Below are 11,763 nucleotides of genomic sequence, written 5' to 3'. Positions count from 1 at the left end.
GGGTTAAGTTCACACAGCAAAGTCCAGTGCAAGTTTAAATACTTGTTAGATTTAAATAATGCAATTTCACTTGGTTAATTATAAATTGTACCTCTTGCATAAAATAGGGGTTATAAGCATCTTTATATTCATAACAAACACTTTGTGTAACTTATTAAGAATATAACAGACATAGAAACAATTGGTTCAAAGAAAATGTACACATATCATTCACATTTTACTGCACAAAAAATAAAAACATTAATACATGGATATGTTTTCTTTAAGTCTCCACTGAACCTAAAGTAAGATATGTATAAGAAATAGACCCAATTAAATGAATTTCACATAAGCTTATAATTGATATTTTTCATGGTCTACTTATCAAAAGCATTACATTAAAAAAACTGCACTCACTCAAGCTTAGATATTGAAAAGTCACACACAAAAAAAATTCTTAAGCAATCCTCCCTACCTTGACCAGGACAAAGATAGAGTGAAGAAGTGGTGGGGAACATAATCAAATCTAAATAAAGGTGATAATGATGGAAAAAGGAGAAAAGAGAGAGAGAACTGATAGGTTCCAGAGAGGAGGCTTTTCTGAGGCACAAAATGTATCATTTTATGGAACACCTTGGTGAGTATCACTAATAATGTTCCCTCTGCTATCTTTGATGCGGACACGTCCTGTTTTGTACCTAGTTTCAGTGCGACCATCAGGGTGAAGGATCTTAACTGTTCCATCTGGGTACTCTCTTCGCTTCTCTTTGTTTGTATGAATTTCTCTTTGTCCATTGGCAAAGTCAAACACTTTAGTTCCATCAGGGCTAGTTCGAACAACTGTGCCATCTTTCATTGTACAAGTTTCTGTTCCATCTTTTGATATGGTCTTCCTAGAATTATCTACAAATAGAATTTCTGAGGAACCATCAGGAAAACGTGTCTCTTTCTGGCCACTGGGGAACTCTAAAATCTCCTTTCCATCATTATATGTTGTATGACTAGTGTGATCAGTTCCATAGATGTATATAGTTCTGTCATTGTGTACTTCCTTCTTATCCCCATTATAGTAGCTTACTACAATGGAACCATTTGGATAAATTAACTTTTTGTTTCCATTAGCATACGTAAACTCTGTGATGCCATCACTTCTATGGACTTCAGTATATTCACTGATTTTATCATCTACTGAAAACGACTTCCCAGAAACAAGAGTTAACTTGGTTTCTTTGGGCATATTTAGTACTGATAAGTCTTCTTGTAACATAATGGACACTTTGATCAGATCTATCTCTTGGTGGTGTTCAGCTGTACCATCTCGCGTATTTTTATCTGAAATTTGTGCTTGATATCTAGCATTATTCATAACTAAATCTTGATTATCATCACTTTCACTCAGTGGATTGTACTGTATTTCCTTATCCTTGGTTGTTGGTTCTATATGACAAGTAATTGACTTAAGTGGAGCTTCAGTCAGATTTTTGGAAAGAGATCTGTTGATGCTGTCTATAGTGACTGTTTTCTTTTTAATTTTTGATGTCTTTGTCTGGTTTTTGTTTTGCATATCCCTAAGAGCTGGTTTCTTAGAGAGTTTTGTTCTGTCTAGTCTGTGTTTGAGATCTAAATTCTCCTTCTCCAACATTTGCAATAAAGAATTTTTCTCTCTCAGCTGCTTGTTTTCCTGTTCTAGTGCTTTTATTCTATCATTAAATTTCTTTATGGCAAATTGGTGTAGGGAATCCTTCTTTTGCAGTTCCTCTTCTATGTCGTGCACTTTTTCCTTAAGGTAAACAATTTCTAAAGACTTCTCTTGTACCATAGATATGGATGGAGCTGCACGCTGAAGTTCTTGCTTCTCTTTCCAAAGACTGTTCCTCTCTCTGTCTACATATTTTTGGAAATTACTTTTCTCTTTCTCCAGGTTAGCTACTAGCCTCTCTTTTTCTTCTCCCAGAAGCCTTTTTTCATTCTGTAATGACAGCTGGAGATTCTTGAGTTTTAAAGTCTCTTTCTTAAATGCCTCTGTTTCTTTTTCTAATTCACAAATTTTTGCCAAAAGAAGTGCCTTGTGGGATTCAATTTCATCATTCAGGCATTTCTCATCTTTTTTCAGAGATTGCTGAGATTCTACTTGCTGTGCAGGATTCTCTTTAATGTTTTGTGTACTTTGATAATTTTGCTGATTTTTGTGCTTGGAATGAGGAAGTTCCTTGTCAATCCTTTTCTGACATGGGATTTTATCTTTATTCACATCTTTCCTTGCATCCCTGTCTCTGCCAAAAATTGACCAGATATAATTGGAGGCAGAATGATGGGGTCTTTGAGGTGGTGGTGAGAACTGCAGCATAAGGGGCTGAACTTTGTTTTGAGGTGTTGAGACAGTTGCAGACCTTTCATCAATCAGGGTGCTGGTGCTGCTGTCATCTTCGTCTGCTGAATGTCTTTCTTCTGAGGGGGACTTATTTTGATTAGATTTGTGTGTTAGAAGTGCTAATGCCTCTAAATCTGATGTGGTGACTAGATCTGTGTCATCCTCTGCAATGGATGGAGCATCTATCAGGGAATCCTCTGCTTCTGTGTCTGTGGGCTCATATTCCAGCACTTCCACTCCCTCACTTCTGAAATGCACACGTGGCCCTGAACTAGGAGTTACACCTGCTGGCTGTGCTGGAGTACTTGTCCTGTTGTTAATCGGCTGTTGCACCCCACGTAAAAAACAAGTGGCTGGGTCAAGGGAAGGGGAAATGTTAGGTTTAATAAAACTCTCAATAAGTGTCTGGATATCATCTTGAGTGACACTTAAATTGGCAGTCTCCTCTAATCTTACAATTGCTCTCAACTGCTCAAGAACAGTGCTCACACTCAACAGCTGCTGAGGAAGTTGATTCTGTGTGTGCTCTTGCTGGTAGTTGACCCTAAGCACTGGTTTTAACTGATCATGGGCTGCATTTTGTTGATCCCTGCTTTGATTCTCGTCCTCTGCAATAACACCTGCCTGAAACAGTCTCTGCAAAAGGTTGCTTGCTACACTGCTTCCTTGCTGCTGGTTGCTAGCCTTTGTTATAGGAGTTTCTTGTGGAGTAAATGGTGGAGGTGAACGTAGTGGGGTGGATGAGGCTGATCGCTGCCCTCTCTGCAGCAACTGCCAAACTGTGGAAGAATTAGAGGAAAAACTGGAGTCTGCAGCTAGCTCCTCAAGCCTTTCAAAGGCTGATAACTCTTCTTGCTCTTTGCGTCTTTGTTTGTCATCCTCCAACTGTTTTAGTACAGATGGTACAAAAGTACTTTTACAACTTTTAATTTTGTCTAGATCATGGTTTTTGCTTACATTTACTCCCTCCTCTAATCCAGGGCTCCAATCACTAACAGGCACTTCAGTGACTCCTGTAGTTTTTGGAATATCCTTTAACTGAAGTCTGCTAATAGGCATATTTGATATTTTACTTGGATATGTATGTGACAGCTTATTGTGAGAAATGGGTTCTTTATTACCAGTCCTGACATTTGTTGTAGGCCTTGGATTTGTTAAAACATCATCTTGATGTTTCTTAGGGATGGTTTTCTTGGTGCCACTATCTCCAGGGACCTGAATCATTTTTTGTTTCTTTAGTTTTAGCGGAGCCATCCTAAATCTTGCTGTTCCTTCCCCCTTCCTGAGATATCTTTGTTTGGGCTTCCCCTGTACAGGTTCCATGGGCAGTTCTTCAATTTCATATCTTAATTCTGATGCAGGTGGGTTGGCTGCCTTGGTATCACCATTACCCTTTCCCTCATAATGTGAAAGCCCACTCCTTTTCTTTAAAAATGGTTTCTTTGGCTTCATTTTACACTCACTATTCCCTTGAAAACCCTCTTTGGCCATATTCTCCTCCAAGACATCTTCAAAACTTTTCCCCTGACTGGTAATAGGCTGGCTTTCCATAGACCTTGCAGTATGGAGTACAGGTTTGACTAAAGGTGCTTTGCTTTGCATTTCACAGGTTTTTTCTTTGCCATACTTCAATCTATCCCCTAGATAATCCATGTTTCCAAAATCAGTAATGTTCTTCTGATTATGATTGTGGGATGATGACTTCTGGTGTAGATCAGAAACCCCTAGGACACTATCATCATGTCTTTGTGCTGCAGACCAAGTTGCCTGATCACTATGTACTTGTGCTCTGAATGAGTTTATCCTCTGGGTGGGAGTATTCTGATCCACTTTCTGGTAACTCTCATGCTGATGTGATAATCTGCTTCCTGAAGATTTTGAAAATTGGGAATCTGGAGTATCTCTTAGCCTTCCTGAACCAAAGCTCTGATTACCAGTTAACTTTGAGTGGTTGAAGGAATCTGTAGACATATCAAAGGAGCTGCTGGAATGGGTTCGCATGAGGGCCTCCCTCTGCTCCTCCTGCCACTTCCGAAGTTGTTGCAGTCTTTCCAGTAGTGCCAACGAAGGCGACTGTACAGTCTGATTTGGACTTGCATGATCCACGCTGTCCTCCATTGTAAACAAATATAGAGCACTACACCAAGGAAAGTCTTACAATCAGAAAAAGATAAAAGGTAGAAAGAAGGCAAAAAGCAAAACATATGGAATGTAGAAAAAAATAAAACACTTCTATATCACAACACAATAGCAAAAGTTCTTCATAAAAATTACCATCAATATTGCAGTTTTTCTTTCAAAAGATTTTCTGCACTTTCTAAAGTAACTGCTTTTATGGGGCACATCCAACATACAATTATAGAGTTAAAAAGACACAGTTCTACAGCTGTTCAGCAAAAATAAAAAGTATCTCTTAGAAGCACAATATTTTCTCTAACTATAAATTGGAAGAAAGTCCACATAAACTATTATGGCACTGCTGAGGCTAATATAAGCTTGTCTTCTTCATTATACGGAAAAACTCATCTTGGTTGATCTGATTGTCACCATCGCGATCTGCCTCTTCAATCATTTCTTGCAACTCTTCATCGGTGAGATTCTCCCCTAAGGTCTCTGCAACGCGCTTCAGGTTGTCAAAGGAGATCTTCCCGGTGTTATCATCGTCAAAGAGCTTGAATGCCTTGAGGATCTCTTCCTTGACATCCTTCTCAGCCATCTTGATTGTCATGAGGTGCAGGAACTCTTCAAACTTTATCTTGCCACTCTCGTCCTTATCAATCTCTGCGACCATCTTCTTGATTTCTTCCTTTTTGGGTTCGAAGCCCAGGGCCCTCATGGCGACCTTGAGCTCCTTGGGGTCAATGGTGCCTGTGCCATTGGGGTCAAACAGATTGAACGCCTCCTGGATATCGTTCTTCTGTTCTTCTGTGAGCTCAAACTTGGTGCTGCCCGAGCGCCTCTTCCCTCCTGTGCTGGTGATGGATGGCCGCTTGTACTGATTGGACATGCCTGACACAACCTGTAAATTCAGGATAAATTCCGTAATCACAGTGATGTAATTAATGTCTTTCTTAGAGATGCCTCATCCATAAACAAATCCATACATAAAAAAAAAATATATATATACACAATTACATGTGTGTGTGTGTATGTGTGTATGTGTGTATGTGTGTGTTGTGTGTGTGTGTGTGTGTGTGTGTGTGTGTGTGTGTGTGTGTGTGTGTGTGTGTGTGTGTGTGTGTGTGTGTGTGTGTGTGTGTGTGTGTGTGTTGTGTGTGTGTTGTGTTGTGTGTGTATGTGTGTAGTTATGTGTGTGTGTGTGTATATGTGTGTGTGTGTGTGGTGTTATATGTGTGTGGGTGGTGATATATGTGTGTGTGTGTATATGTGTGTGTGTTATATGTGTGTGTGTGTATATGTGTGTGTGTGTATATGTGTGTGTGTGTGTGTATGTGTGTGTATATGTGTTGTATTGTGTTTGGGTGAGTGAGTGAGAGTGAGAGTGAGTGTGTGTGAGTGTGTGTATATGTGGACATGTGTCTGTGCTTGAGGATATGTGTGTATGTATGTGGATACATATATGCATATATGTATGTAAATATGTATGTGTATATATACTTTTTGTAAATAGTGGTGATAATCCGGGAACTAACAGAAAGATTAACATAACCTTTTGATACTGTTTGCAGATTTGTAGGCTTGGTGAGCGCATCCTTGAATGCATTACAAAAACAATGAGACACAACGGATTTCAAATGCCTAAAAGTCTGATTGGGGGGACAAACAAACAAACAACAACAAATAATAATGCATCTGAAACACACACACACAAAAAAAAACACACAGAACGAGACAGAGAGAAAACACACAAAAAAAAAAAAGAGAGAGAGAGAGAGAGAGAGAGAGAGAGAGAGAGAGAGAGAGAGAGAGAGAGAGAGAGAGAGAGAGAGAGAGAGAGAGAGAGAGAGAGAGAGAGAGAGAGAGAGAAGCAGTAGCAGAAGAAGACAACTTCATACTTCATGAATTTAAATGCTGAAATTATCATTTAATCCTTATAATAAAATATCTCATTATGTTTTATTCTAATTATATTTTCTGTAAGCATATCACAAAATTACCTTACGTAAGAAATCTTTCAAACTTACTACTATCTTTTTATTTAAACTAAAAGAAATGCTCAAAATCAATTATATATATTCCCTGCAACTGAACATATATTAAAAAAGGCAGAAAAGATGAAGAAGAAAACCACAGAACAGGAAAAAAGATAAAGGAAAGAAAAAAAAATCAATGAAAAGGGTCAAGTAAAAAATTACAAGAAAAGAAGAAAATAGAGAAAATTAAAGAAAAGAGAAAGGAACAAAGAGAAAAACATATAGACAGAAAGAAAGGAATGTAAAAAGTATGAAAAAAAAGAAGAGGAACAAAGAGAAGATAGAGAAAGAAGGAAAAAGAAAGTATGAAAAAGGAAAGGAAAGGAAAAAAAAAAAGAAAAAAGAAAAAAAAAAAAAAAAAAAAAAAAAAAAAAAAAAAAAAAGAAAAAAAAAGTTTTATAAGCCAACACACATCACCCTCAATAACACCAATTACACTACAGTACCGGCCAAGAATGTCATTGTTTGTGCTTAACTTTCCCTTATCATGGAGATTGGGTCACTTTACCAATTACATCTCTTTCACATTGTGCCTTACTTTCCTGACATGCAAGATCTACTGCAGGGCTGTCAAGAACGGTTCCTATGGTCATGCAATATTAAATGTGGCCTGCGTGTTTTGGTGTGTGTGTATGTTTGTGCTTTACCATTTTTTGTTCTTTAGCAACACTTTCTACACTTTTAAATGACAAGTTAGAAGAGCACAGTAGTATACATAGTCATTCAAAAATACTTTTTATATGTTTCAATATAACGGACACATTTTCTTAAGGATCAAAAGTAACATTCTGTAAGGCATTGCATAATACAATATCTGAAAAAAGGTGGAAATGCTCATAACTGAATATTAACAAAAATACATGAGCAAATCACATTAACTGAAAAGCAGTAAACAAATAAACCTACAGCAAACAAGGAAGGAGGGAAGAAGAAGAAGAAGAAGAAGAAGAAGAAGAAGAAGAAGAAGAAGAAGAAGAAGAAGAAGAAGAAGAAAAATTAGAAAACATTATATTAAACACAAACACAAATAATCACAATATCAGTTTTAATATTCAGCCGATTAACACTGGAAGTTTATGAAAATTTTATGTGGCATAAACAGTCCTTTAGAACTGAAAATGTTAAATCTGATTTTTTGAGTTGCTAACACTTTCCCATTTTTTTCCAACATATTCCCTGCAAGATTAAATACTTATATTACTAGAAGAGATTTACCTTTCAACTGTCATAAATGTGTTCAGAATTTACAATATAATATCAATGCTGAAAGGAAATTCAATCATATGAGAACAGAACACCAAATGTCTGAATCTTCATTGGAATTTACCTCCTCTATCATTAAATAATAAGTCCGGATAAAATAGAGAGAATGATTACCTAAAGGGTAACACCGGCACTCTCCGTGGAAAGGAACTGGGGACCCTACCATGTACTCACTCCAAGAGCATCACAACATGTAAACTACAATTAAGTATCATGCTGTGACCACAGAGGCTCATTAAAAAAAATAATAAATAAAATAAAATAAAAATAAATAAATAAATAAAATAAAGTAAGTTCCATAAGACTGATCACAGTGCATAAGCTCTCCAGGGATCATGGTAATCAATCATGCAACTAACATTTATATTTCGAGATGCACAAATTACAGATCATGGACAAGATTTAAAACTACAGTTGTAATATATAGTGATATTTTGTCTTCCTCATATACACATATTTACAACAATAACCACCTGTGTAAGATTTTAGACCCAGTAATATATCAACTTCCTATTCCATTAATCTGTATCAGCCTTTGAAAAAAGGAAATACAATCTAAAATGTAACTAAGGTATTAATAATATCTGTTATTTCCAATTACCTACTTCAGTCATGATTACAAATGACAGTTCTATGGTGGTCATAAACAATCCTATACCCAAAAGCAGACCATTTATCAACCTGCTTTTAACATTTTACCACTCTAAATATCTCATTCCCTGGAGAGAGAGAGAGAGAGAGAGAGAGAGAGAGAGAGAGAGAGAGAGAGAGAGAGAGAGAGAGAAGAGAGAAAGAGAGGAGAGAGAAGAGAAGAGAGAAGGAGAGAGAGAGAGAGAGAGAGGAGAGAGGAGAGAGAGAGAGAGAAGAGGAGAGAGAGAGAGAGAGAGAAGAAGAGTGAGAGAGGAGAGGAGAGAGTAGAGGAGAGTAGAGAGGAGAGTGAGAGGTGAGGGAGGAGAGAGTGAGGAGAGAGAGAGGGGAGGAGAGAGAGAGAGGAGGGAGAGAGGGGAGAGAGAGAGAGAGAGAGAGAGAGAGAGAGAGAGAGAGAGAGAGAGAGAGAGAAACTTTTTAACTATAAAGCAGTATCTATATGAATTAGATTAGCATTGATGGTTTGCTAGCATTACAGGCTAAAGGCAAGAGACCTGAAAAAAAAGGGACCAAAAATCAAGGAAAATTAAGACTTAAGGTCCTGTAGACCCTGACAAATGGAAGAGAAAAGGGTTAACCCATTGCCGAAGGGTGTCATGTACGCACATGCCATAGAATATGTATGGACATGCCATGAGTTTTTTTTTGTTACAATCACGGCAAAAGATTATTTTTCTGCCACTGAAAGTGTGATTAAGTCGGTTTTAACACTTTCTCATTTTTACCATGCAACAAACAAAAAAAATGCAACAAACCGACGATTTCAACTCCATGATGCCGCACACTGCTTATATTATTCGGACTATAGACCGAATAATGATCAACTATGGAGTCTATATAACAACAAAAATACCCTTCAGTCTCGATTTATTAGGAAGTTTGGCAAGTAGAGACTTTAAAAAATAATGAAAACTGAAAATACAACATATCTTCATAGTATTACGAAGAAACGGCATGGGATGCTGGTATTTGGCATGAGTGGTCACGCATGCTAGGGCGATAATATAAGCCCCCGGCAGCTAGGCCCAGGCCACTATGAATACTACCCGTCAGATAAGGGTTAATCTTTATGGTATGGACACACTCAGGTAAGGCAAATTGAAGATAATATTCTTGTAGAGGACAAAAAGTTGCCATTGTTGGTCCAAGACATGAATGGTAATACCACATCTAAAGGAAAAAGGTTGCAGAAAGCACCGCTCACAGCCACTTGGCGCTCCTGAGTTTTAGCAGAGCCTCCATCAACCCTCCCCTTAGGCAGTCACCCAGTCACAGCAATTTAGACTGTTGAATAAAGCTTGTGATGTGAAGTTGGGGACTTAAGAATGAAAGACTTCATAATGGAAGACATGTAACTGACATGATCCAGTTAAATTTTCTCTGCCAATCTGCTGATGATGTAACTAACATGTGTTAATTACATTTCCCACATTATGCAGTTATTTATTTTCATTTAAACCTTTAAACCAATTGCTGAATAGTCTCTGGTATACCTTAAACAAAATAATGTAAAAATGTTGTTTTTCTCCAGTATTAAATGCTTGAAGACTACAGCAACAATTCATTTAAATCTCCTTTTAATTCCAAAAGACCTATGCTCTATATGCTGAAAATATATTTAATCAAAACTACTTTATATGGAACATTATGAAAGATAGAACAGATGAGGCTTGCAACATTAAGGTAATTAGGTACTGAGGGAAAGAAATATTTCTTGGAAATTCTGGAAGAGCTCTATCCATATTCCTTTCTTATTCCATTAGTAGAAAAAATTAAAACTAATCAAGTGAAAAAAAATGTATATTGGCATGCAATAACAGCATGAAAAAGAATCCCAACTTCAAGGAAATCAAAACAGTTTAATTTTCTTTACTTGAAATTAATACTTTAATGACTATGTCTGTTGCCAAATCCATAACATCCCTTAGCCAGTAGTAATTGAAGTTTTTATACTCTCCTATTAATATAACTATTATTTTTTCATAGAATTGAATTTCTCAAATCTATTTCATGACCTTCCCTACAACCAAGACTAACTCTTTGAAAATGTAACCAAGTATGATGGTGCAATTTATCAATTACTATAGTTGAATAAATTATGCCAACAGAAATACTGATTTTGTCTTGAAAGTCTGAGCACAACATGGATATTGTCTCAAAAAACAAGAAAATAAATAATATAATAATAAATATGATCTGTCTAAAGTTACTACCATAATTGTTAATGAGAGCACCCACTCCTACATATAAAGTGGAGAAACCCACAATGCAGACTGGTGGTATCCTCCTTAACCTGTTATTGACGGGTGACGTGTTGACACGTCATAGCAAACCGCTCTTTCGATGGAGGTAAGCTCGTTCGGGCCGCGACGTGCCAGAGTGTGTGGAGCGGGACGATCGGCTTCACGCAGCAGACTCCCGCGCCCACTGTATGGCCGTTGCCAGATATCACCAGAGTTTATTTCCTCTCAGAGATTTTGACAACCGGGAATAACGGGTTAATAAAGCAGTCAACAGTGGCTTTTCTCCTGCCGATGGTCTCCTCGCTTCCCACATCCTCTGCCTTCTCCCTTATGTCGGCCAACCTGCGCATAATCCGCCCAATCCTCCAACCTGATCTAACCTTCCTTTGCTTCCGTTCATCAGTCCTCACCTGCCCTGTTTTACTGCTTTACCTCTCCTCTCTCTCTTTTATACTTTCTCCTCTCCCTTTCCTCTTCAGACCTGAAGATGGAATCCAAGTGGATTTTGAAACTAGTCTCATTTTCAATTAATCTAGTTTATGCATTGTGGGTTTTTCTACCATAGTATCTACACGGAAGAATGTTTTGCCATTCATATAAAGTAGAGCACAGCATCACTTGATGCTAACGAATTCTGAATATCTACTTGCAGATTTACAAATATTGTTCTGGAATAAATGTAGGTAACCATCCAGGATAGCACCTTATCAAGTAATGCTGTGGTCTCCATGTTCTGTGTTCTGACAAAGGTAACAGAGAGCAATAAATCCATAGTCAAGACAGAATTTACACTACATCCTCTTTTAATGTCAAGTTGTTAGTGAGATCTGACTTGACAGAACGAGGGTTCTGGAGAACAACACGCAAACTTCACAGAACAGTATTATTAGTATTCATGGGCTTACCTTTCCTTGTTCGAGTTCTTTATTATCTATGACTATTAAATTACTTTCTCTCCATCTCCATAAGAACCTAATCTGGGTAATTACAATGGCTAAATTATCCTTGTTTGCCAAGTACCATCAACAGCTTTGCAACATTAATGTAAACCTATTTCACGAGGTCTAACATTACATATACTAAATAAATAACCTAAACTTCCTGC

General features: G+C 37.4%; 2 protein-coding genes across 2 annotated transcripts in view; both read right to left on the bottom strand.

Moving 5' to 3' along the window:
• Positions 1–204: 204 nt before the first annotated feature.
• LOC119597625 (centromere protein J-like) overlaps positions 205–11,763 on the bottom strand; it is an 11,881-nt gene continuing 322 nt past the window's right edge. The window contains exon 2 of the mRNA XM_037947220.1: positions 205–5,369. Coding sequence (XP_037803148.1) covers positions 602–4,468 — 3,867 coding nt within the window. The 5' untranslated portion in view covers positions 4,469–5,369 and the 3' untranslated portion in view covers positions 205–601. The remainder of the gene's footprint in view (positions 5,370–11,763) is intronic.
• On the bottom strand, positions 4,627–7,097 carry LOC119597507 (caltractin-like). Its single transcript, XM_037947085.1, has 4 exons — positions 7,020–7,097; positions 6,004–6,063; positions 4,865–5,369; positions 4,627–4,736 (listed from the first exon to the last, which is right to left on the bottom strand). Exons 1-4 carry the CDS (start codon positions 7,095–7,097, stop codon positions 4,627–4,629), a joined length of 753 nt encoding a protein of 250 aa, XP_037803013.1.

Source organism: Penaeus monodon, chromosome 39, assembly GCF_015228065.2.
Source record: "Penaeus monodon isolate SGIC_2016 chromosome 39, NSTDA_Pmon_1, whole genome shotgun sequence".
Taxonomy (NCBI): Eukaryota; Metazoa; Arthropoda; class Malacostraca; order Decapoda; family Penaeidae; genus Penaeus; species Penaeus monodon.
Note: the sequence above shows the minus strand (reverse complement) of the source record. Positions and strands in the feature narration are given on the sequence as shown.

What these genes read in the sequence shown, in the direction of transcription:
- LOC119597507 (XM_037947085.1), bottom strand. Translation starts at nt 7,097, where the DNA reads ATGACCATAGGAACCGTTCTTGACAGCCCTGCAGTAGATCTTGCATGT. An exon ending in AGGCACAATGTGAAAGAGAT is followed by an intron (nt 6,064 to 7,019) that starts GTAATTGGTAAA and finishes AATGCATTCAAG; the next exon opens with GATGCGCTCACCAAGCCTAC. An exon ending in CAACCAAGATGAGTTTTTCC is followed by an intron (nt 4,737 to 4,864) that starts GTATAATGAAGA and finishes TTTGCTGAACAG; the next exon opens with CTGTAGAACTGTGTCTTTTT.